At 47.8% G+C, this 26,496-nt stretch overlaps 1 protein-coding gene across 4 annotated transcripts in view; it reads left to right on the plus strand.

The window, feature by feature from the left end:
- The window catches only part of SLC8A3 (solute carrier family 8 member A3), a 113,674-nt gene that overhangs the window by 80,857 nt on the left and 6,321 nt on the right, over window positions 1-26,496 (plus strand). Inside the window, exons 1-4 of one of the 4 annotated variants that reach the window (XM_066188201.1) lie at window positions 7,938-7,977; window positions 8,929-8,947; window positions 10,424-10,527; window positions 19,823-19,840. In XM_066188201.1, coding sequence (XP_066044298.1) covers window positions 10,509-10,527; window positions 19,823-19,840 — 37 coding nt within the window. In that variant the 5' untranslated portion in view covers window positions 7,938-7,977; window positions 8,929-8,947; window positions 10,424-10,508. Of the gene's footprint in view, window positions 1-7,937; window positions 7,978-8,928; window positions 9,036-10,423; window positions 10,528-19,822; window positions 19,841-26,496 lie in introns of those variants that run through there. The other 3 variants (XM_066188198.1, XM_066188197.1, XM_066188200.1) reach the window with 3 other exon arrangements.

The following is a 26,496-nucleotide window of genomic DNA, read 5'->3' on the forward strand; positions in this document are numbered from 1 at the left end:
AATTTTGTCTGCTCTCCCCTGGCCTTGAAGCATCAAGTCTTATAGGGTCCGCAAGAAGAATATGACTTGGAGCAGGCCAGACAAGGGCTCACATGTGTCTGTACACACAGCTTCAATATTTGAACCCAAGTAGCTTCACTGAACTGAATAAAGAAAAGAAAACTCATGGAGCTCGGTTGTTATGCTTGTACAACCTAACTTACATAGCTCAGTTGGTAAGCAACATGGACTCAGCTGAGAGAAGGGGGGCTTAACAAACTCTGATTTTCCTTTTTTTGCAGAAATTCTTAAAAACAAACTGTTGCACCTTTCCTTTAAGAACCCTGTATATTAGAGCATTTTATCATCTTTGAAGAAAGTGAAATATAGAGTGCTTTGGGTATCTTGTCTGACAGGGCTGACTGCATTATGGAAACTCATGGAGCATTTTTTGGTGCTTCAGGGCTTACAAGCTGAGTGTGAGACTTGAGAGTGGAGAGAATTTGCCATTCACTAGCTCCAGTGGTGGTTCCCATGGCTGATACATGAATATACCACACCTCTTGAGTTGCACTGAATAGCATGTCAGACACTTAAGGATTTTTTTTGCATGGCATGGAAGTGCTTAATGGGCTCACTTGCAGCTTAGCAGCTCTGATTTTTCATTGCTGGTACAGTTATTTGCACTGGTACAAAGCAGGTGTGAAACACTGTCATGTGAATTTGACAGCATTTCATGTCTCTTGTCAGTCTTGAGTGGCAGTGGGAAGTGAGAGCTGGCCTGCTGTGCACACAACAGGCACAAATTGAAAAATGAAGATGACCAGAAATACAAACAAACCCCTTTAATGTTGTCATCTGGGATGGAGAAACCGTAACAGGCAATTTTTAATTTTTTTTTCTTAAATTTGGATTTTTTTTTTTTAACAGCTATCACTATAAATCTTTTACTGGTAACACTTAAAAGTTTTCTTATACAAGTAAAGACTAAAAAATACAGCTCTTAGTCTTGGCTATGTCCCTTTAATTATCATGTGTCAGCTACTAAAGCATTTTCAATAGTTCTAATTGAAGCATGAGGCAATTTGCTAATTAGCCAAGATTACGTGAGGAATACACAAAGGGAAGATGCCTTTCTGTGTCAATGTTTCCTCCTTTATGCCTTGGGAGATCTGGTGTGATGTGAACAAACTACACTGGTAACAGCCAGCCAGGCAGAGCCCCCGAGCTCCTGGTAGTCCTGTACATTGTCTCACACAGTCCCAGGGGGTGGGCATGAAGGGTCACACAAGGCTTTGGATTGGGGTCATTGTCTCCACCTTGGGGTACAGCCACTTCTTGCATGCTGTCTTCTCCAGCAGACCTTTTACCCCTGCCTGTGAGCTGCTGTAGCAGAGGTGGGTGTTTCTGGCTGTGGCCCCTGCAGGAGTGGAGCAGAGATCCCTCATGTGCTGCATGCACAGGGCTGGCAGGGATAGAAGCTTGCAGAAAGGCTCTGGGTCTCCTGGGCCAGTCTCAGACTCTGCCTGTGTGGGAGGAACAGCAGGGATGCAGGGAGCCACTCCAGGAGGCAGTGCCAAAGGCTTCTTCCCCCTCCTGCCTTGTCAGTCTGGGTGGGTGTTGGGAAAGCCCTACAGGTGAGCATTACAAAGGACTTTCTAGGGGTAAAGAGTTGAATATAGGGAAAGATCATCCAGAAAACCATCTTTGTAATGTGGCTTTTAGAAAGCAGTTGGGCAACACCTACTTGTCAGGAATGGCCTGGTGGGAATGGCTCTGCCCAGAGGCAGCCTGATAGTTGTTTGCAGACATACTTTCTGAGGTCTTTTAGCTCCCTCATGATGTAAATAAACTTTAGCAAGGGAGAGGAGGTGCCCTACAGAAGTGCACAGCTCTTTCCAATGGGAACCATGTCAGATGAAGCCAGATTAATTTGATACTCAGATGAATAAACGGTACTTCCACCACCACTTCAAGCTCTCTCTGCTCTCTTCCCTCACCTTCTTTCTGATTGCGTCACTGTAGCATCTTCCACGTTAGGAGTTCAAAGCAAGTGGGGACTGTCCCCTATCAAGTCCCTGTGAGAAATAAGGATCCATGGGCATTGCATGGATATAGAAATTAAAGTATGGAAGTATCAACTGACTTCCTTGTACGGCTTTGGGCTTGACAGGAGAAATATATAGGGCATATAGTGATTAGCACTGCAAAGAATGTTATTTTAATGATAAGATGATAATTTATTATAATAATTCATCAGGTAATTTTGATTAAAAGATAATTAGTTACCATCTGGTTATCCCATAAACCAACTTGACAACAAAAGAGAAAACACAGAAGAGAAAAAACTCATTTTCTGGGGATAGCTACTGACTATGTTACTTCAAAGCTGACTGGCCGGTAGTGAAGCTGTTGGGGTTGTCCCCCATGTGCTTGCCACACGAAGTAGGATAACTCTTGCACGGCTGCTCTTCCAAGGTCCTCATGAACAACACAGCCAGTTCTTGGAAGCTGGCCTGCCATGGCTTGTCTCCAGCTTCTGCACCGGCACCAGATCTTTTGTAATTCAAACATCACCCACGTGCACGTCAGTGATCTGCTCAAAACTGTGTTCTGACAGTTCATCTATCCTGTTGACTCCTGCTTAGTTAATTGGTACCAGCATCTAATCAGACCTTAGAGGCACCTTCAGTTCAGACCTTTCTGCTAGAACAAACTGTGACCATTGCCAGTGGCTGCAGCTGCATGCTTGAAAACCTGTCCCCCCTGCTCCCACATAATCTCCATGGTAATCAAAAAAATCTTCTTTCATAAACATGATCTTAAGACCAAAGTACAACATGCCTGTCTTGGTCATAATCTGCATTGGTTCTTAAATTACCATGATTTTCTCTTGAAATTAAGATCACTCAGCATCTCCTTGGTGAGTTTAGTGAATCTGCTTTTGGATCTAATGATTCTGCCCTTCAAACACTTCCTGCCTTTTTCTGTGCTATGTGACAATATAATTCTTTGCTTCAAAATTGCTCAGTTTGTTACTCTTGGTTATTGATGCACAACTTCATGACCATGGGCATCAAATGAGGCTTCTTTTCCTGGCTTCTTCACCTTTCCTGTGAGCACTGTCACATTGCTGTGTTAAATATTCACCTCCCAGTGAATTGGGCAAAGACAGATCCCCAGTATTTATAACTTTATTTAGTCCCTTCTGGTCTGCCTCAAGCACACAGCATTGCCAGCCAGTCAGAGCAGGTGATTGTCCTACTCTGCTCTTCACTGGGTGGCACCCCCTTGAGTCCTCTGTGCAGTTTTGGGAACCACAATATAAAAAAGGCATTAAACAATTAGAGAGTGTCTGAAGGAGGGCCACGGTGAACGGTCTGGGGGGGAAACCACCTGAGGAGTGCCTGAGGTCACTTGGTCTGTTCAGCCTGCAGGAGACTGAGGGGAGACCTCTTTGTGGTGTTCAGCATCCTTATGAGGGGAAGCATCAGGTACTGATCTCTTCACTCTTGTGATCAATGGCAGGACTTGAGGAAAAAGCATGAAACTGAGTCAAGGGAGGTTTAGGTTGCATATCAGGAAAAAGTTTTTCACCAAGAGGGTAGCTGAGCACTGGAACAAGCTCCCCAGGGAAATGGTCACAGCACCAAGCCTGACAGTTCAGGAAGGATTTGTACAATGCTCTCAGGCACATGGTGTGATTGTTTTGGGGTATCCTGCCCAGGGCCAGGAATTGGACTCGATGAGCCTGGTGGGTCCCTTCCAACTCAGTATATTCTATGATCCTGTGACTGCTCTATGAGGTCTTCTGGCATGGTAGCTGGGCGCTATTTGTAGCTTCACAGTGAAATCCCAACCAGTGCAGAGCTCTGGGGAAGAATCAGATGATTCAATGATGGTACTGATGGTACCACATGCTTTGAACTTCACACTGCAGGAACCTGCACCCACAGCAAATCAGATGAAGATTTGGGTATATCAAGATCTGTCAAGAACACAATGGCTTGACCCAAGATGTATGTACTAATGATTCACATTAATGAGTTACTGAACATCTCCTGGTACATCTTACTGCCCCAGGGATGTTTATCTTACTGTCCTGGCTGCTTTTCATCCTGGCTAGCAGCGTCCCACCAGGGACTCTAAACTGTGCCCTTGCACAGCCCTGCCTGTTTCAGTGGTATACACTATGTGACATCTCCTGACTTGCATTCTTTTTAGAGTTGTTTCACATTCCTAAGTCACACAGACCCACACAGACACATCCTCTTAACCTTCTCAGCAATAATTCCTGCAAATGAGAGTGTCCACACAAAGAGATACTCAGTATTTTCTAGCACATTAATCAAATAACCATTCAGTTGTTGCCTTATGTGTTGGAACTGGACGTGTTGTCAAATAAAATGATTTTATAGATTATCCTCTGTACTTCCCAGATGGGGAATTTAGCAACATCATGTGCACAAAGTCCTTTAGGAGAAGATCGATGTCTATTCATTTCATCTTCTGTTGCTTACTCAGGGAAATCTCATTCTTAATGTTGCTCCCCAGAGGAGCTTTTCCATCCCTGACTTTTAAAACCAGTGATTGTTTTTAAATGTATGTTGAAAGCAGAGCCTGGACTGCATTCATCAAAAGGCTATTGGATGGCAACTTGCAATGACCTCAGAGAAAAAGACGCAAGTGAGCAGCTATCTTGACTTCTGTGTGGCCAGATGTTCCCTGGGAGTGCTAGGTTTTGGCTTGCCCTGCTGTGTCACAGGCCAAATTGAAGGCGTTGCTGGTCTGCTGAAAGCTGCACTGAGCCCTGAATTAAAGAGCCCTTCCCATCACTGTGCTCATGCAGGTGTTGAGATTGGACTATGCTGTGGCTTGGTGCTGGCAGTGGGGCTTTGTGTTTTGCAGAGTGACTCCATGCTCCCAGGGGAGGCTTTTGGATGGTCTCTGTTGTTCTCTGCTTTTGAGCTGTCTGAGGTGTGTCTTGGCCCCAGTCAAACTGTCAGAGAGAATGGGGAAGGCTGGAAGGTGTCCTCCTTTCCCCATGAGAAGTGGCCAGGAGCTGGGGAATGAAAGCTGCTCATCTGAGCAAGGTAGGCTTCAGATTCCTTGCTTCCCATCATGGTGAGCATGCCCATCAGGGCTGCTGCACGGCCTGCCCCTCTTGTGCCTGCCTCTGCCTCCATTAATTTCAAGAAGCTGTCATGATGTTCTTGCAGCAAAATGTTCCCAAGCCTGCCGCTCCCACGCGCTCTCTGCCTCTCGGTGTCCTTCTGTCACATCTCTCACATTAACGTGACGTCTTCCTGGGGCAGTGTTACACTCCAGCCCTTCTCTCCATCCATCTCCTCCACTCTCCATGCCTTCCGAGGAGGCAGCTCTCAGTGTGGCTGTAGGTGAGAGATGAGATTGTGTGGGAGCAATCTGTGTTTTGGCCTCCAGACAATTTATGACAGCTCAGGATGCAGCTGTATTTATGGTTGCTTTCAAAGGCCTGGAGACGGGTGAAATGCTCACAGAAGTAGGGAAGCTGCAGAGCAGGGGAAAGGGCAGCCCTCACCAGCCACAATGGACTGGGAGAGGTGGCCTGATGGGCCACCACTACTCCCCCTCCATCAGCACTGATCTTTCTGTGGTGACAGTCACGGGAGCAGCCAGCTGAGAGAAGGGCACTTCCCCTCAAGGGAGCAAACCCAGCGCTGTGCCCCCATCTGTGCAGAGTGGCCCGGGAGCAGGGATGCTGCTCTTCCCTTTGCCACAAAATCCCAGGGAAAGGTTAACTACTCCCCATTATGGGGCACTGGGTCTGTGAGCTCTTGCCCACCTCCCTGTGTCACTGCACAGTCCTTGCCAGCTTCTGCCCTGCTCCTTTCCTCCTTGCACAGAGAGGTCTGGCAACACACTGACTCTGGAGCGAGAGCTGACACTGGCTCTAGTTTGGCTCCCATCATCCCCATCCCACCCCATCTGGGTCCCCAAGCATCACCTCCGGGCTCCTGCTGTGTCCCCAAGGCTTTAATGGGGTGGAGGACCTGCTGCTCAGCAAAGCTGGAGAGGTCGGGCACCACCTCCTTTGGGATTCAGTCAGATGGGGAGGGGGGGTGCCAGGCCCCGCTGGTGTCCATGCTGACTTTGGCCTGTTGCTTTGATCTGTCTTTCACCTGTTGTTTCAGAGCTGGGTAAAAGGTTCTTTTCTCTTTAAAAGCTTGTAGCCAAGGAGGAGACCAGGAAGTTACTGGATTGGTCATCAAATTCTGACTGTTTTTGGAAGAGCCACCTTATGCTTGAGTGTGTGCTAATGGTCCAATTTGTAGCAGAGCTGAGTTGATCTAGGAGCCTAGAAGTTTTGTGTTCCTGACTGGAGGGAACCTGCTTTTGCAAAGCCAGCACTTTGCCATGCTGGCCTCTAGGGACCCCCAGCAACTTTTCTTTCTTTTCCTTGAACTGATTTTTTTACATTAAAAAAAAGACTACCCTAAGGAAGCCTCAGCACTGTGCAACTACTTGGTAGGGCATATAGAGTTCCTTGTGCTGAACAAAATGTGTATGCAGAGGAAGGAAGGAAGGAAGGAAGGAAGGAAGGAAGGAAGGAAGGAAGGAAGGAAGGAAGGAAGGAAGGAAGGAAGGAAGGAAGGAAGGAAGGAAGGAAGGAAGGAAGGAAGGAAGGAAGGAAGGAAGGAAGGAAGGAAGGAAGGAAGGAAGGAAGGTTGGTTGTATGGAAGCAAACTCAAATAGTTTGCATGCATAATATTAACTGTACGAAGCCTTAGAATAGCTTTGTTGCAGTACATAAGCTGACCCCCAGGAAACAGGGTGTGTGGAGTTTTTTCCAGAGTTTTGCAGACAAGTAATACTGAGTGTTTTGAAGCTTCTAGAATGGAAAAACCGTAAGCAATGCTACTTATGAAAAACATTTTTAAAAGCAACCCACGTCCAGGAAGCACTGGCTGCTTTTGGAAACCCCACCTTCTGTTTTGTAGTAATGAGCAAGGAAAAGATCAGAGCTATGAATCAGCTGTAGATTTAACTCAGCAAATTGAACAAGCTTGGCAAACTATCAGGGGCCCTGATAACATCTGGTTCAAAAGCCAAATGCAACATCTCCAACAAAAATGCAACAAAAAGTCATCATGATGAGGTCTTAGCAGAGCAGCAACATTTACACCAGAGATAGACCTTTTAATATTTTTCAGCCTGGATTAGCAGAGATTGAAGGAGTCTAGAGAAGGGAAAGGAGGCTTGCTGGCATTGGTGCAGGGTATGGGTAGAGCAAACACTAGCAAAAATAAAGCTGATTTCGCTCAGAAAGAAGAATTGAAGGTGATTTTTCTTGCATATTCCTGTACCGATGGATAGGCAGACATTGTCCAAACTCTACTCCTACCCCTGTGCCATCATTTGAAAGAGAAGAGTTGGGATCAAGATCAAGACCAAAGTCAGCACAGGGAACAGGATTTCCACAGCTGGAGTGCAGGAGCAATTACAACTTGAGGGTCAAATTGTAGGATGACCAAGTAATTTGGTAATCATTAATGGTATCAGTAGGAATGCAAGTGATGATTCTCCTAATCTGTGCTGAAATGGTGATTTTCCAGAGGCTGCTGGCTGTGGCAGCATCCCCAGGGTGGGGATCAGAGCATCCCCAGGGTGCAGGGCTGGGCTGCTTGTTTTCTGAAGTGTTGTGAGATCGAAGATACAGGGTATATTTAATGCCAAAGGCTACAGGCTGAGGCACATAGAGATTTGAATTTGGGTCTATCTTTCCAGATTGCCAGTGACTGTGATTGCCAGTCCTGCTTTTCTCTTCCCTCCCATTGCCAGTCAAGACTGATTGTGTTCAACGTGCACCTGGGCCTGATCTGACTGCTGAGGATGGGCAGGAAGAAAGAGGAGGTTGTTGCTGCAGGGCCATGTGTGGGTACAGAGCTGTGGGAAACAGGATCTTTCACTGGCAGGAGGGGCAACTTGCATGGTGGCTCTTGGGGCAGTTGTTTTGAGGTAAGGGAAATACTTTTTATGTGGAACCAACTTCTGGTTTAAAAAATGCAGTTCCAGCTTGGGGTTGGGGTGAGCTAGAAGTCCAGGAGCCTCAAGATGGCAAGTGGATGCCCATTCAGAGGAGTTACACGTGCAGACTATGTTGTATTTAAGAGGATGTTATACCAGTTTGGAACCAAAGCAGCAATCTCTTCAGACACAAGTGAGGGATGGGATTGCATAAACCTTTGCAGCCCCTGGGAGAATGAGGGGAGCGCAGGGGTCATTTTGAGCTTGCAACAGTCAGTGGAACCTGGCTGTAAGGAGGCAGTGGGTTGGCAGAATCTTTGACTTGTTTCTCTTGTTCTCTTTGGGTGTGAAAGTTGTGGGACAGTAACCTCTGCACAAGGCATGTATTTGCTGTGAAGGAAACCATGGCACAGCGAGCTCTTCTTTTCCTACAAAATGGTACGAGAACTTGTAAGAAATTTGCTAAAGGAGAGACAGGATTTGCTGCCCAGCTGCTCCAGCAGCCAGCACTTCCCAGAGCAGACCAATGAAGCTGAGGCAGCAGCACGGTGCCAGCAGGGTGTGTGTGCTTGTGTGGCTGCTGTTGTACATGTGTGTGTGTGTGTGCACAGGGGTAACAGGATGGGGGAAGCCTGCTTCTCTGCTGGCCATCAGACCTCACTGCCCACAGGCTGAGCCCTGAGCCAGTTTGCTGGGGGATTGTTTTTGTCAAACTTCACTTCGTAGTTTGACCTGCCATTCTGCCTTTGGGTTAAACAAAAATTGGCCAGTGCCACTTGCAGAAGGGGGCCTTTAGCCTTTCTCAGAGGGCCCTGTTGAGTTTGTTCAGTGGGTGAGAAAACTTTGACTCTCTAATGTACCCATTTAACTCCGTTCTTCCTTGACTTTTGCTTCTCTGTTCCCCTCTCCCCTTTATGACCCTTATTATTTTTCCATCCACAGCAAAACAGTTCACATCAAGGTAATTGATGATGAGGAGTATGAAAAAACCAAGAATTTCTTCATTGAGCTGATGAGCCCCCGCATGGTGGATATGAGTTTACAGAAAGGTGTAGTACTGGCCCTGCAGACTAACATTAACGTTCTTTCCTCCTCTCTCCATCTCCTTCCTCCTCTTCTCTTCCTCTGATGTCTCTCTGTCTCCAACTGCTCTGCCCTAAACACTGCTGTGCGCGCACACTGTGTCACATGGTACCCATGGGGTGGCGTGGGGAGTGGTGCTGGGGCTGACAAGAGGCAAAGTGGTGAGGGGAGGAGAGAGAGAACGATGGAGAGCAGTCTTGCTTGTCCATATTTCTCTGGTGACTTGAGAGGAACCTTCTGCCACCCCCACTGGAGGGCCCAAGCAAATTTTGTAGTGTCAGTGGGAAGATGCTGGCTAGAAACACTTCCAGCATCTTAGGAGATCATCACCCAGTCCTGGTCCTATGGGTAGTTCCTGTCAGACCCATCTTAGAAAAACACAGGAATTGAGGCTTGGCAGAGAAGCAGCTCTGTGACTTTTGAGAAGCAGTGGGCAAAGGCTGTGCAACCCCTGGTCTGGTTGTCACAGAGCAACTGTGGGAGCAGGAGCCGAGGGCAAGGAAGAGCTGGTCCCCACTTTGGTTTGCCTGGGGGCTCGCAGCAGCTGTGTGCTTTGCAGGGGTACTGGAGGGAGCCAGATGAACTGGCCTCAGGGGGAAGAGGCTAGACCTGCTCCAGTGCCCAGGCATTTCCTTTTGAGCCTTGGAGGCATTGTCCCATTGTGTCCCCTGTGAGGTCCCAGCAAAGCTGTCCATCCCCTGGGAAGACTACGTCCTCATTTGAGGAACAGGACAGGAGGATGAGGTAGATACTATCAAGGAGAGAAAGCAATAAGATGTGCCATTTTTAAAATGGGAGTTAGAACCATCAGCCTCCTTAGCAGCTGGTGGAGCTGTAGCCACTGGCAGAGACCTACCTCACCCCACTGGGGAATGTATCTCTCTCTTCTCCTCAGGTTCCCAGCCCAGAGTCCTTGCAGATTTATTATTAATTGTGAGGGTATTATCACTATATTTATTATTAATGGTAAGAAGAAATTGGTCTTCCAGCTAAAACGCAGTGGGTAGCTCAGGGTGGTGGTCCCTGGTGCTATTCAGGCAACTGATACCCTTTCCATTACCATCTGACACTGAAAAAAAATGCGCTGCAGAAGTCGCCTTCCACTAACCATCAGCAAGGTCCTCCTCCCACTTTTCCCTCCCTCCTCACCCCTTGCCAGCCCCGTCTGCCCCTCACACCCCCGCTCCCAAGGAGCCGCTGCGAGGATGCCGTGTCCGACAGGCAGGCCGACGCACACCGCCCCAGTGGGGAGGGGCTGCGTGCCAGGAGCCCCCGCTGCTGCCGCCGCCGCTGCCGCCTCGCCTCCAGCCAGCTGACCCGCTGTACACGGTTGTCTCTCTTGTTGTCCCTACAGGAAGACCATAAGGGTTAAGATAGTAGATGAGGAGGAATACGAAAGGCAGGAGAATTTCTTCATTGCCCTTGGTGAACCGCAATGGATGGAACGTGGAATATCAGGTGTGAGATCCTTTATGAAAAAAATGCAAAAAAGAAAAAAATTCAGAATCAAGTATCCAAACCCCAAATCCAGAAAATATAACCTTCTTTCTCCTCCTTACCCTTCCTCCTTTTCTCCTCCTCCTGTAGAGGGATCGACTTCTACTCTTTGCCCTCCTGTATTCTTGCTCTTACCCTGTTTCGGTGTCATCTCTGCCTTTAAGAGCCTAGCTTACTTCTGATCCTCCTTTTGTGCAATGCTTGAATCTCAGAGGCTGTGTTATTTTGATTGGGTTTCCTTGTGTTGATCTGTTTTTTGTTCTGAGCACACCTTTGCTGTTCTCCCTGCTCCTGCTTCTTTGCCAGGACCTTGGGGAATGTGAAAAGCAAGAGAAGGGTCTAATGCATGGCTGCCCCCTTCAGCTCCTCCTGTACTCCCCCTGTCCTTCCCTCTGTTGTTGCCTCCAGTGGCACTGTTTTGGTGCTCTTGGGTCACTAAGAAGGATGGTGAAAAGTCCATAGGAGAAGAGAGAAGGTGTGAAGTAACTTGGCTTGCTTTTTTTTTTTTTTAAATGGTTCTTCATGTCTTGCATTTGAAATCCCCTTTAATGTGTCACAGACAGTCACAGTCTGTCATGCAGAGGGTGCGAAGCTCTACTGAGGTCCTGCTTCATCAGCAGTGAGACCCAGGATCTCCCCAGCAGACCAGGATTCATAGCTGGAATAAACCCAGACTTACGGTTGTGTCTTGCCTACATCTATCTTTGTCCTTGTCCTATATGTGTTTGACCCCTTTCTCACGAAGTCTTGCCACTGGCTTCACTAGCTTTGGGATGACCTGGGAGGGTCAAGATTTAAACAGAGACGCTTTACAAAAGGGAATTCAAATCCACCTTCTGGGTCCCTGTTGCAGAGTAGAGCCAGATGTGTGTGCCCGCAGGCTTATTTCTGCTCTCAGGTGCTGCTGTCGGGATGGGACACCTGGCCGCTGCCTGAGCACTGCACAGCACAGCTTTGCCTTGCTGAAATGTCTTCTATTTCTTACCTCCCCAGCATAGCAGCTGCCCTCTGGCCAGTCCAGGCTCCCATAGACTACTCCGTAGGATGTTCAGGATAGACACAGGTTATGTTAGCATTTCAGTATCGTACAGCATCCGTGGACTTGTAAAATGTAAACCCATATTTTAATACTGTCAGACTGCCTCCTGCAGCCCACAGGCAATGAGGGATATCAGGTTTCACTTGGTCAAGCAGAGGCCCTCAGTCTTCACCGAAGTCCAACTGGCCTTGAGTAGAAGCAGTGATCAACCTTGCCGTATCCCATGGGAATATGTCCCAGCAATCAGCTGCCCTCCAGGGTAAAGATGTGAGCATGGCTTCTAGGTAGAAGTTGTCTGGCCTCAGCTTGTAGCCACTAGTTATTTTACTACTTTTTTCCATATATAAAAGAACTATGTAATGCCACAGCTTCCATGTAGGTATCTGTTCACTATACCCACAGTGCACTCATTTCTTCTTGGGCATTGTGAAGGCCAAATGTTCAGTCCTGGATCAACGTCTTCAGTCCTAGAACCACACTGGGGTCTCCTCTCCACATGTGTCCCTTCTCATCTATGGGTCTCCCGCCTCCATCTCAGCAGGTCCAGGAGGAAAATCACAGGCCCCTGGCTTTCTCCTGCTTATGCACTTGGCAGCTTGGAGCAACACAGTGAATTTTTTCTCAGCTGGTTGTTCTCTGCAAATCCTGCATCCTTTTCTAAACAATGAGCAGAATCAGAATACAGAGTCAGAAATGGGCTGTTTTAATGAAGTCCCATATTTCTTTTTCCTACACAGGTCACGTTGCACTTGGCTGAATAAGAACAAGTGTTTGAAAAAAATCCAAATGGCCTCTGAAGTGGACTAGTTGTAAAACATCCTCATTATTACTAGGACTACAGAGCCAGTTTGCTGTATCATAGGTCTCTTATTTACATCTATATCAGCTCGAGTCAGTGTGATTGTCTGATTTGCAACAGGCAGAGAAGAGGTCAGAGCTGGACTAAATTGATCTTCAGCACAGAGCCTGCAGGCCAGGAGGTGAGGGCACACTCTTGGACAGACCCTCTTTTGCCTGAAGGAAGTAAAGGACCGTGCCAGGGAGGGGATGCAGGGCCCTGGTTGGCTTCAGTAGAGAAAAGTCAGAATGAGAGCGCCATGGTTTTAAAATCTAAGAGGCTGGACATTAAACCGCATTTGTAAATGTTGCTGGCACAAGGTGGCACAGTCGCTACACTAAATCCAGGGCATCTGGAAAGATCCCCAGCTCTGTAGTGCTGCACTTTGCGGCATCTCTGATGAGCCCACCTTGTGCCTGGCATGATGAATAAGGAGTTATGTGAGGCTTTCCCACAGAGACCATTGTGAGCAATCAAGAGCAGATGCTGTGGCCAGCAGCTTCACAGAATTCATGCATGAGCAGCTGGCTCCCGGCGGAGAGGAGGCAGCCCAGGCCGTGCACGGGCTTGCATATGCTCGGGCATCATGCGACGTGCAGTGCGGCTTTGGGAAGGGATGCTCGTGCTGACTCCAGCACACGTGTTCCTGCCAGCATCATGTAGGTGCTGCCATTTCCCTGTGCCCACAGACGGGGAAAATCCCACACCACAGTCACCTAGCCGGGATTTTGCTGGGTTTTGTTGTGGTGATGGATGTACCCCCATGTGACTCACACGGCAAGGGCAAAGCACAGCTGTTGCCTCTCCTTGGGGGCCCAGGCCTGGTAGCTTTGAGGTAGAGTCTCTCTGGGTTTTGGCATTTTTTCATAGTGCTGCAAAAGATGCCGTTTTCTTGACAGTGTGTCCTCATTTTGTTGTTCCTCCTCACTTAGCTGTGTCACTCTGAGCCTGTGCCTCAGTGCTGTAGGAGGATTGATGCTCTCAGCTACTTGCAGCATCTTCAAAACCTTTCCTGGCTCCTCTGGAAGCAGGGTGGCATTTGGCATCTCAGATGAATGGTAGTCATGTTTGGAAGTAATCTGCAATCTGGGTCATGCAGAGACAGCTAGTTGTGCCTGCACTACCATAGCTTTGTGCTGAGGGCCCAGAACTTCTCCATGCAGAGGGCAGCTCCTAGCTTACCTTGGGGATACAAACTAGGTGGCAGTGATGAAATCGGGGTGAAATGTTCCCTGAAGTGATGGCAGAACTTATGGCAGGGAGAAGTAGTATGTGCTTTTCAAAGCAGCCTGGGGCAGAGTTTGAGTGGTTTATTTTGGGATGCAGAACTTAGTCCGGAGCCTGGTGCTATTCAGACCCAGTGTGCTGTCCCTGAGGGTACCCCCACTACTGCAGGCTGCAGTGGCAGTGGTTCCTGACAGGCATGCAGGGGAGGAGGATGACAGGTGGGAGCAGGGCTTGCTACCACACAGTTGATTTGCATTATTGTCTGTGCTGTCCTGTACACCTGCCAATACAAAGCAGTCACCTCCAGTCAAGGGAATTTCTCCTTGGCCCTGATCAGAGCTGTGGGGTACAGGGGTCTCCAGGAGGGTCTCTGTGAGGGTCAGTACTCAGCACGAAATTCATCCTATTGCTCTTGCTCTCTGCACCTGCTAGCACCTTACTGGAGGAAAAATCATCTCTACTTAGAAGTGTTCCTGTGGTGGTCCAAACACATGCCTGTGTTCATGTTGACCAGGGCTTGCAGAATGCAGAACAGCCACTGATACAGACTTTGAACTGGAACATTTTGCATCATCTGCAGATGCTGCACCTCACTGTTCATCCCCAGTTACGTCACTCATGCTACTTTGAGCCTTGGGATACTCAGTTGTTAACCCTGGCTGTAAGGAGAGCTGACCACTTACTCCTGCAACATAAATGCTGTATCTACTTTGTCTCACAGTCATCTGTTCTTTCTCATCAATCACTTTCTCTAGCTGGAGTTTTTCAAAGTCTTTCTGATCATCCAAACAAGTCACATCAAGTAGTTTTACTATAGCAGCTCTTTTTGTTGATGTGCTCCAATAATTCAAAGATATGAGAACAGATCAAAGATTGGTATCTTGCCAGCCTGGCCTGTGATGACGACCAGTACTGACTCAGTAGTGGCATATCAGATGTGCAGAGTACTGGCAAAGATGGTGCTTGCTGCAAGCTTGTTATATCAAAGTGGATGAGTGTGAGCAAAAAGAAATCAAAGAGACTCACATTCTTTGGTTGGCCAGGATGGGAAATATTGCATTTCTCTATCCTCCTGGCCATTTCCCAGGTTTCCTGACCTTTTTTGTCCTCTCCGTTTCTAAGAAATTAATCTTCAAATCCCTCTTGTCTCACTTTTCCTCCATATGCAAAGTCATGTAAACTGAATCCCTGTTTACTGAGTGTTGCAGGGTTTTGAAACTTCCCTGCACCTTGAACCACATTTCTGGACATCCTTGTGTCAGCATCTTTTTAAAGGGTTCCTGCAGGGAAATGAGTCTCTTCCTTTATGACAAGATGCTGTCTGTTGGTTTGACTCTTGCTCTCATAGCAACTCTGCTATTGTGTCAGCTCACAACTCAGAATGAGGATTTTTCTGCTATCCCAGCAAGATTTTGGAGTAATACTTTCTTCACACATCAGCTTTCACGCTTTTTCCACAGCCCTGGATTACAGGAGAAAAACTTGCTTTGCGCTCCCTGGATGAAGTTGCTCTTCTGCTTAAATTTTGGCTAATCTTAGTGTTGATACAGCCTGAATGGCAAGTGAGGCTAGTTTGGAAGATTTCACTTGATTGCAGATAATGGTGCAAATGGCATTTAGAAAAATATGTTACATGAGGGGTACTGGGAATCAGCTTGTGAGAATTCAGCTCATGGCACCGTGGTGGAAGAAGATTCAACCTCAGGGCTGATGCTTGAAGGCTGAGTCTTGAGGGTCATGTTTCATAAAAAGGACTGCCAACCTTCATATGAAGTTTTGCTTCAGAAAGCATGTCCCCCAAAAGATACAACTTTTCTGGAAATGGGAGTACAGATGGCTGGCAAACACTGTTAACAGCTGGTTGGCATTCCCTGGCTTGGGAGGATTTTGTCTGAAGTCTTCTCAGCCCTTCCAACACAATCGGTGCAGACGGGTCTCATAGCACAACTCCCTCTAATCAAGTGTCAGCACCTCTGATGGGAAAGCTTTGTGCCCAGAGGGAGGATTTAACTGGGAGTCACAGAGGAAGGGTTAAACTGCAAAGAAGGAACGATTCCCAGCTTGGATTGATCCATCAAGTTATCTATATCAAAATATTGATGAAATTATTTGACTTGGTACAAAGATCCATACCTGTTTAAGATAAGCTGTACTGTTGCATGTGCTGCAGTTTTCCAACGTGTGGACAGATGCTAAGAAACTCCTTCTTCATCAACTCCATCAGCTGCTGATGAGAATAGCAAAAAAATGTTAGATTGCTGTTGCCTCATTCCCTCAAGGTTTAATAATTTGGTCACAGCTCTGTGATTAGGCTGAATGTTGTTGATTCTCCTGATGGAGAGGAGTTTCTTGGAGTCTGCAAGAGCATTGCTATTGACTTCAGTAATAATAGCATTCAGGTTAATGCTGCAAAATCTCTGCCTTGTTTAGCCTATAAAAAACCCCATGCTTCCATCTCTTCACAATCTATTATTACTCACCTCAGTGAGCAAATCTGGAGGCAGAGCCTGTGGACAGTTACATCTGGAAAATGGAGGACCATTATCTCTTTGGGAAAGTGAGCCTGTGTTTCATATGGTCGCTTCTTGGTCACCTTTGAGTGTGCAGGGGGTGGAGACAGTGTGTTCTCTTTGCCTTTATCATCCTGTGACTGCCCTGCTGTGTGACTGAGAGTCTCCTCAAAATTCATCCTCCCCTCCCTCATTTCAACTCCCTCTCTAAATCCCAGGCCTTTAACAAGGATCCTCCTATCTACACAGTGCCCTCTCTGAGTCTTTAGGGATACTGATTAGAAAGGATTTATGTTAATGAAGAATAAGTCCAGAATAAAGCATGCAGCATAGTCAAAGCTCTCAGTGAGGTAAACAGCAGAGCAAAGTTATTTCACTGTTTAGAAAAGGGCTGGGACACACATTCAGCACATCAGGTTGCTGTAAACACAGGATTGCTGGATTGCTGGTCTGCTTCAATCCCAAGCCTGGTTCCTCTTGCTTTAAGCTTTTTGGAGTTAACGCAGGTAATGTAGATAATGAAATTCCTGATCTGTAACCCACAGCAACATGCACGTCCCAGCAGAATTTGACCTCAAAGTACACCAAAAACATGCAGATTACATGGCTTATTTTCAGCAGCTTTTTAAAATGCAGGTCTAAATTTTCGGGGTTGGCAAGGGAGGCAGAGTTCATGTATGCAATTTTGACCACCTAGTCAAAACCAAGCCTTCAGGGCAGAGAAACCCCAGTGAAGGAGGAACAGGGATATCCAGAGCTAAAGGCTTTGGGTCCTCCTGGGTGAGTCAGCGTCACAGCCCCCTTATCTGCAGGCACACGTGTTTGTCCACAATCACACCATGCAAGGGTTAGGTAAGGGATACTTGGGACTGCTATTTTGGATTTGGCTGCGGAGCTAATTTTAGCAGTTCCCTGTACGAGTACACATGTTAAGCCTCTGAGACTACCTGAGATGCCAAGGGCAGTGAGGTGGCCTGGCTTGGCCCCATAAGGAGCGTGATGTGCAGAGCAGCAGTGCAGGAGACAAGAGGGGTGCCCTGGGGAGGACTGGAGGGATGCAGCCCAGGCTGGGGAGAGTGGAGGGAGGCTTGTGGGATGGGAAGAGCACAGAGGCCATCAGTGAAGCTGGTACAGGTACAGCATCCCCAGATGGGCTGTCAGGAAACATTACAGGTCAGGGCTAAGGGCACATTAGCAGATGTGTGTGCAGGAAAAAAGCTTTAGTCCGTGAAATCATTTTCTTGCTTGCATGCACAGCATTCACTCAGAAATATAAAGATAAAATAATTCCTTGGCTTTCTGCATGCTGTATTCTTGATGTTTCATTCATAGCTTTATAGGCTTCTTCAAATATTCATGTATCATATCATAAGTGAAAGGGAGAAAAATTGTTCTTTTTCAGGCTCACAAGCAAATGGGGAAAAAAAATAAACTCAAATCCCAGAGCAGTATCATAACAGTTTTAAAAAACATGAGGAACCAATGGGTTTTTTAATAGCCACAGTATCTTAGGGTCCCAGGATTATTTTATTATATTACATTTGAACACCAAATCGACCCATTGTACTAATGGTTGTAATTGCAAAAGGCAAATTAAATTTCTGCACATTGTCTGGAGAACCAGAAGACCACGGAACAGTAAGGAGGTAACATGAAGCATGAACTGCAGCAGGACAGAGCTGCAAGGAAACTCCAGTTTCATTCTACCAGGGGTACTGATGAGCCAGTTGGAGACTTCACAGAGAGGTGTGTGCGCAACAGAAGGTAGTGCAGGCACAGCAAACATCCCATTGCATCTTGTGGCTCAGTGGCACTGTACTTAATACAGAATGTACTCACGAATAGTTTCCCCAAAGTTTCTGACTCTCAAAAGGAATTGACCCTGAAACAGAAGGGATGCTCAGCAAGAAGCCTCTTCATTTCACCTTTCACTGTGCCTCTACCTGCCTGCATGGACAAGGGAGATCTCTTGGATTGCCCACAGTCCTTCCACCTGGGGAGATGGATCAGTGGATGAAGATCTTGACTGTCAGTGTCTCTCTGCAGACTGTTGGGAAATCTGTGCCCATGGTTCCTGCTCAACAGAGCAAGGAAGTCAGTGGGTGTCAGGACTCAGGATTAGTTTCCCTGGCTCTGCCATGGATGTACTGTGCAGCCTTTGATAAATTGCTTAGGAAATCACTTTCAAATGGCACAGATACAATTGGGTGCATCTATATAAAAGTGCTTGCTTTTCAGAGGCCCAAACCAGCAAGTCTGGGAAAATTAGCACTTTTGGACTCCAGCCCACTTCTGAGTTTGCAAAATGTTCCCTTTAGCTTCTTTTTGCTTGCTTCACCATCTGTCAAATAGGGCTGTTAATACTGACTCTGTACAGAGTTCTAAGCTTCTGAGACTAAAAGTGCATGATAATAAGTGCTAGTAATTACAATACTATCATCACATGCAACCAAGTCTTCGGGGATTCGTTTGCTGTTCGAAAAACAAGTAGAAGTTAAAGCTAAGGCACAGACTTGGTGCTTGGCCCCTCTCAAAGGGCATTTGAGGTTTTTTGCTATACGGACTCTGCTGTAGCTGGTTTAATACCTGGATGTAAGCTGTGGCTGTCTGAGTTACACTTAAGAGGGATCCAGCCAGATGTTTCTTTGTGTCAGCTCTGGGGAGTGGGGAGATCAAGAGAGGAGAGGGTCAGGGGGTCACTGCCCAAGGGGGCTGGGCTGTGTCTGTATGGAAAGCCAAAGTAAGGTCATCCCTTGCAAGGACCTTTGCCCCTTTCTCTTTTCCTCCCACCCCAAATCTCAGGGGACCATGCAGTCACATTTCCTGAGACCACACAGTCACATTTCCTGACAGGCAGTTGCATCCCACCATGGTGACGTTTCATGGCCTGTGTCCATGCAGTACTGTCAGGCAGACCAGCAATTTGGAACAAAGAAATCCAGGAGGACTCAAACAGTGATGCTCTACATGTGTCTATGTTCCTCTAGGCACCCTGACCCTCTGAAAGTGGTACCTGTGGGGTTTGGGATAGGTCTAGGTGAGCCAGGGCATCATCCTGAGGGATGGCCATGTTACCCCCTGCCCCTTTTGACACTAGAGGCCATCTGTTTTATCAATGCCTTCCTCTGATGCTGCTCTTCTCAATGAGCTGTCCATCACCTTCTCTTCTCAATACCTACAAGTTTATTGGGGCTCCTTAGTTGTGCCAAGCCCCGTCACAACCACACATACCCGGCTTAAGCGAGGGCACCTCCCACGCCTTTGGGTCAGTTTGGGCTGTGTCAGGCCCCAGTGGCATAGGTAACTGCCCTCCTTCCCCCCTTCCCCTTTCCCTCCTTGCCACTTCTCCCTGGCTGCATCCCATCCCTTCGCCTTTGTTGGGGGGGAAGGGGTGACTTTGGGGAGCCAGTGCCATGGTGCTCACTGGAACACCCCAGTCTCCTCTCCATCTTGCTGCTGTGGTGTCTGCTCCCCAGCCTGTGCCCAACATGCAGCCCTGGTGAGCTCGCCCGCTGCCTTGCATCATACCCATTGCTCACTGACAGCCTTCATCTGCAAAACGGCTTTTTCCTGATGGATATTAACTTCTCCCCTCTTTTTCTTTTCTCTCTCTGTCTTTCTCACGTTCTTCTCTCACCACAGCCCTACTGCTCACCCAAGGTAAGTGCTTTTTCTCCTTTCCTCTGGCTGCTCTGGCTCTCTTTTTGTCCTTTTTGGTGTTTGTTGTGTTGTAGACAACCCCAGCTCATGGCGTTTGTGTCTAGCATGAACTAGTTAGAAGCAGTACAATTAAGAAACTAACAGTGATTGATTGACATCTAAGAGCATTTCCCATATTCCAGATTTTTCCTTGCGGTTTGGGGGAAATGATTGAGACAGAGTTGCAAAGCAGCACATGCAGCTGTGCCTGATCTGAAGCTGTGACTTGAGCCTCTCTTTAGGCAGCTCTGGTGCTTGGGTTGTGCTGATGCACTGGAGAAGAGAGGGGTTTCTGCAGGGAGGTGGCATTTCTGCAGTGTGGAACAGTGTTGCCTGAGCTGGGCAAGGGTACAAGGTTGTGCACGTGCCCCCTTCCTATGGAGGGTTGCACATCACCCATCAGTGCCTTCCCCCCTGTGCTCTCCACCTCCCATCCTACGGGGTCCCCAGGGTGTGCCCAGCACCAGAGCAGTACTACCACAATACAATCAGCACCAGCACCATTTCCCTCCTCACCCTCAGCTCTGGTTCTGCACTCTGCATCTCCTGTCCCTGTGTCAGGATTTCATGTGTATTAATATAGAGCCCCTCTTCCTTGACTGAAATCTCCATGACACTGGTCTGTCTTTATCCCACTGTGGTGCAATGTACGCCACCTGTGCTGTCATTATTCCTTCAATTCCAGGTGTGATTACTGTTGAATTTCCACTAAAGAAGCATTTCTTGTAGGATAAAGACAGGCATGCAGGGTGCAGAGAGGAGCTTGAAATCCCACAGGTTTGTGAGCAAAGCTGAAAACCAAAGCATTCATGGTGTCTGAGCTGGGCTGCAAATCAAAGTAGCAGCATCTGCTACACAGTCTTCAGTCCAGCCCCTTTTCGGAGGATGCCAAATCTGCTGCACAGGGGATGTCCTGAGCCCATTGGACTAATTAGAAAATTGCTAGTAGCAGGCAGAAATCCCCAGTTCCCCAAACACCAGCTTAGGATGTTTATGAAAAACTCCTTGGAATGGTTTGGATGGTTTCCTTTGTTACCTCTTCAGATCTGGGAGGAATGGAAATAAGTTGAGCACAGTGTCGTTCCCAGTAATTTCATTGCTTTTATTCAGTAGCTGCCTAATTTGATCAGAACCCCGGGAACCAAATAATTTCTATTAAGATAACATAACTTTCTTCCTTCTGTTTTGATCCCGCCTGATTGCTTTTGGCAGCTGTTATTGGAGAACTTGATCATCAGCTATGAAAAGTTACTTTTCGGTTCATAAGGAAGAGCCTCCTCTCTCTCTCTGGTGAGGGGTCCCTGGGGTGCCCCCTTGCCAGGCAGCCTCGGGGTGCCCTCTGAGCATGTGATGTGTGTTGGGCTGGTGTTGCTTGGCCCCTACACATGCTTCAATCCAGCAGCAGGCCAGCAAGCAGGCACGTGCTGGAATGTCACTCAGCAGCAATCATGGCTAATCAGTGGGGAGAGAAGCGACGTCCTCGTTTAGTCCATGTCATGTTAGATTTAGGTTACACAGGCACACGGGAATCTTTGTTTAAAAACTGCATTGTTGAACGTTTCAGTGGAATCTGTCGGTCCCGCACCTCGTCCCTTACCTCCTGGAGCAGCTTGCACAGCTCTTCCTGGACAGCATCCCATTCCTGGGGATGTGTCTGTGGGGCTGCTGGGTGCCCTGGCTCTCCTCTGCAGCCCTGGGGCATTCCCCGTCTCATGGCACCACTTTGGCAGCCCCTGAAGTGTCAGCAGCTGCACAGCCCCCACTCACAAGAGTGATCCCTTCTCTTCACAGAAAGTGTGGGTGCCCTGATGGATGGGCCCAAGTGACAATGCCTCTCTTGTCCCAAGAGCCCTTTCCTGGGGAGAGATGAGGGATCCTGACTTTGGCCCCTGGCCTTTCAGGGCCCTCCCAAGGAAAACAGGGCCATGAATTTTACACAAGGTGAAGTAACTGAGCAGGCCGCCGGTTCTGCTCAGCATTTATTTCTCCAAGTTTCTTCTTTCTCTGAGCCAGACTTGCAAGGCTGTGCAACACTTGGCCATGTGTCCACCGCCAACTGTTCAGGCTTCAGAGTAGTAAGGGATAGCTGTGGAGAGACTTGAGAGTCTGGGGGATTTTTTAACCTTCTGTTCAGTCCCGTACTCTAGTTGAGGTGTTAGGGCATGGGTTGGACTCGATGGTCTTGGAGGTCTCTTCCAACCTAGTCATTCTGTGATTCTGTGACACTGTGACACTGGCAATGATCTCTCTGTATATTGTTGATACAGGGAAATAATTGATACCAAAGTGCAAAGGTACTCCAGTTGCCCCTGCCTTCGCCAGCAGGTGAAGAGCTGCTCTCAAGGTCTTTCCAGCCTTTGCAAAAGTCACTGAAAACTTGAGCACAGCCTTTGCTTGAAAGTTCTTGGGCTCAAGTGATCTAGATCTTTAAAGGGCTGTGGAATTACCTAAGCGGTAGATACTTCTATATCATAATTGCTACATATTCATCTAGTTCCTAGAAAATATTTCTAAATATGTTTCTTTATTTATGCATTAAAACTCTCATGACCACTTTGCAGTGGGAAAGACTGAGGAGCAGAGATGCCAGTTCTCTGGCCAGTTGGGGATGGTCATGTCAGCAGCAATCTCAAGGCAGAGCCAGGAGTGGAATAATGCTCAGTTCCCAGCCCTGTGCCTTAGCCTCCCTCAAATGAATGCGCAGCATTTCCCAGTTAGCATTAAGGAACGCTGGGGTATGTATACAGGATGTATCATGTCTCAAAAATAGCTTTCAGGGCTAAGTAAGCAGATTCCTTACATTTCAGAAGGCAGCCTAGGCTGACAGTGCTTGTATGTCTGCATGTACTTCCATAAAGGGCATGTCCATATGCTAATCTCCAAAGCCAGAGTGTCTTTTAGCCAGAAGTCTTTCCCACTTGTGACTGACAGCTTGACAGTGCTCTGGAGAGAGGAACTCATTCATGCTCGCTATTTACTTTGTTTAGCCAGGGTTATATCTTATTAAGCAACAACAACAACAAAAAATTCCCATTTTAATTGTTGTTTTAATTTCTTCCTAGCAGCATAGTCCCCAAAAGAGGTGACCTTCATGCCGATACATGCCTGCTCCAGAAATGGATGGAGACAAGATAGCTCAAGGAGTGTGAAATGGCCTTCATAGCAATCTTTCATGAATACATTGCTGGTTTTAATCCAATTTATTCAGGAAGTGTCAGGGAATACAAACTGGTCCATGGTTGTTTGGTAGTCTTGCAGCATTGCCTAGGTGATGAGTATCTACCTCTCTGAGGGTGTTACAGGGCCTTCCCATTGCCTGCTTCAGCTCAAAAGATGCAGTGCCCAGATTACACCATAGAAATGGACTTCATCTAACTTTGATTTATAATGTGTCCAGGAGGCCACAGGCAATGTCTAGTTCCCATCTGATCCCCCCCACCCCCAGCCTGAAGGACGTTGAGCAGGCAAGCAATGCACAATGTGGGAACGCAGCTCAGTGCTCCCCTTTCCCTGGGAGAAACACAAGGAGGACGGGATATGCTTACAGTATTTTGGGCCCAAGAAATGGCCTGTCATGTGCAGATCTGAAAGTGCTTTGCAGATCACTGCAGCTCAAGTCCTGGGATGGCCCTTCAGACATGAGGTGAGAGAGACAGACAGAGACAGACGTGGGGTGAAAGCTGAGCAGTGAGCATGGCAGGGACATGCCCAGGGCTGCAGAGCACAGCAGTGGCAGGACCATAACCAGGAGCTGCTCAGCCCCCTTGTCTTTCATAGCTTTAAGGGTCTGAACAAAGCAGAATGAGAGCATGGAGTGATTTATCCAAGAACTTCTCCTTGCTTCCTGCACAGTCCAGCATCTAGTGGGTATCAGCTGTGGCTTTTGCTGCAGCCCAAGCAAAAGCATACTTCATCCTCATTCCTCCCACCCAGCCTTTGATTTTACTCGACCTGTTGTCTCAGCTGCTTGTAGTTTATTCTAACTCATCCCTGCACCAGGAACAGGTTATCTTGGTGCAGCAGCTGGCACAGCAGCCCCAGCTTGCCTGGCCTCAGCAGCCTTTGTGTTCTCCTGCAGAACAGAGAGGTTCCTAACACTCAATGGTAGCACATACCCAGGTGCCAGAGCAGACAGGGTCTAGGAGACCCCTTCCTGGCCACCTTCTCCCTTCCCAGGGAGGAGATGGAGGCAGCCCAGAAGGTCCTGGCAAGCTTTGTTCTTGATAGGCACAGCCAGACCTTATCGGGCTTAATTGGAGTAGACAGCAGGGAGTCCAGGGTGCAATCCACATTGAAAAGTAGGTACTGATGCAGATACAAACAGAAATCCAGCTAGTTAATAATTGAGCTGCAGCTTGGCAGCATTCACCTTGACAGACTTGACCTTCCAAACTAAAATCCCTCTCCCAACGCATAAACCCCTCCATCCTCTCTCCCCCTTACTTTGTGTTTTATTTATCTCAGCCCTTGGTAGTCTTCTTTGCAAGCTACCACACTGGGGTGATGTGTAACACACCTCATAGATGTCCTGTCTCTGCTTCCTGGAGGAGCCCTCCAAGACCCCAGCCGTACACCAGACTGTGTGGGAGCATGTTCCACACTTGCTGCGGGGTTAGCAACCTCCTGTGGCTCTACGGGCAGGCTGGTGCACCCTGTGCTGGCTGAAGTGCTTCCCTAAAATGCAGGAGCGTTGGGATTGTTCTCTGCCACTGGGTTGTAGCAAGAGTTTATTCCTTCTCAGCTGTTGAGTCAGTACACACAGGCTCAACTCAGCCCTCAACATCCCATTGAAAGAGGCAGACCCAACAGGCTTGGAGCAGGCTTAGGATGGGATCTGGTGTTTTGCAGAGGTTGAGACTGATTCCTGCCACAAGATGCTCCTGTGTCCTAAACAGTAGGTGGACAGAATTGGTGGAATCACATAAGTGCTTCATATCGCTCTTTGAAGGTGCTTAGCTGCCCGCCTTAACTGTATGGCAAGTATAGGTTTGGGAACAAAAAATCAGCTGGGCTCCTAAATTTGTCCTTCCTGCCACTGTCTTAATTGCAGAGGACAGTCAGCAGCCTGGTATTTAGCACCTAAGGGTCACTTGCATGAGTGCATTGAGCAAGAAGATCCAGCAATGTAGTGACATGGGAGTCTTGTCTTTTTCTCCTACATTAGGATGGAGCCTGAAAACACAATGGCAGCTTAAATGTTTTCAGATGCACCTTTGAAGTTTATTAGGTTTCTGTGCTTTGCCTTCCTGTTGCATGTTCACCAATGTGACTGCATTTTAATGAGACATTAAGGAATTACCGCCTTTCTTTCTTATCCAAAAGCTTCCGCTATTAGCATTTCTGTGAGGTACCCATTTGGACATGCTCCCTGTGCCTGTTCTGTGGTCTGCTTGCAGCTGACATTGAGACTTAGCTTGGCAGTCATGTTCAATCATCTGTCCCCACAGGATGCCCTTGATGTGTCTTCTTGGGTGGCCGTTCTTCTGTCTGCACCTCACTGTACACATGGCAGAGGAGGTGACATCAGGGCCTCCATTATTCATGTCTCCCTGGATGTGCTGTCAGTAGGCTGAAGGTCTCCATCGCCAGTCAGCTTGTCTCTTCACTCCAAGTGGCTTACCTAAGGCTTGAAGGTGTCTCTGGTGGCACTTAGGCTGCTGGCAAGGTGCCTTCTGGAATAGCAGGACTCCCACCACCTTCACTTTGTGGGGCATCTGGCCCCTAGGCTGACAAACACTCTTGGACATGCTTATGTTGCTTGATTTACTCTTAAGAGCTGCCTGGCAAGTTTGTCTTGCTTGTTGTATAAGTTGGTGATCCACAAGTGGCTTGCAGACACAACAAAGTCACATGCTAGAAGGTGCAAGGTTCTGTGAACACAGGCATTCCCATGCAGCCTGCCCAACAGCCCTGGACATGGCACACACTGAGAAGAAATGCAGGAGATTTTTCTCCTCAGGGAGGGATTCACATTTTGCACTGTCCTGCCTGGTGCAAGTTCATAAACTAGCATAAGCAAGATGCCAGGTTCTGGGATAACACTGTGTTGGATACCATTTCCTATGGAGATAAGAAAGCTTGCTGCCCTGCATATGCCTGCAGACCTGCGTGCAGTTCAGCCTGGCCTTGAGGCATGACATTTGTGTGAGACTCTATGTTCTCTTACCGTGCCAAAGGCTTTCGTTAAATCAGATTGGGGGGGGGACGGACTGAGGTTTCATTGCATCATTTGTCCTGGAGTTAAGCTGAGGAAATTCTGTCTGATAGTCCCTATTTTCAGAGCATTTCCTCAGATTTCAGATGTGTGCTTTCTGCACTCTGCAACTTAGGCAGGAGCCTAAGGGACTGCACTGCCAACTGTGACTGCAGCTTTTCAGATGTAGTTCTTCCAGGGAAGGTTGTAGTGATCCAGACTTTCACCAGGTCTGGGCTTTGCAACCCTGCTGGGATGGCTGGAGTGCTTTTGCACAGTTCTGTATTGTCAGCACATGTCAGCATGTGCTCAGCTCATCTGCCAAGCTGGGCTTTGTGGAGCTGAGGGTGCCTTCACCCCTGACCTTCAGGTTATGGGGAGCTCAGACAGAAGCAAAGTCACATCGTATGTGCTATGGCAACTG

This window comes from Chamaea fasciata, unplaced genomic scaffold, assembly GCF_029207755.1.
Source record: "Chamaea fasciata isolate MVZ Bird 193981 ecotype frontalis unplaced genomic scaffold, bChaFas1.0.hap1 SCAF_7, whole genome shotgun sequence".
Lineage (NCBI taxonomy): Eukaryota > Metazoa > Chordata > Aves > Passeriformes > Sylviidae > Chamaea > Chamaea fasciata.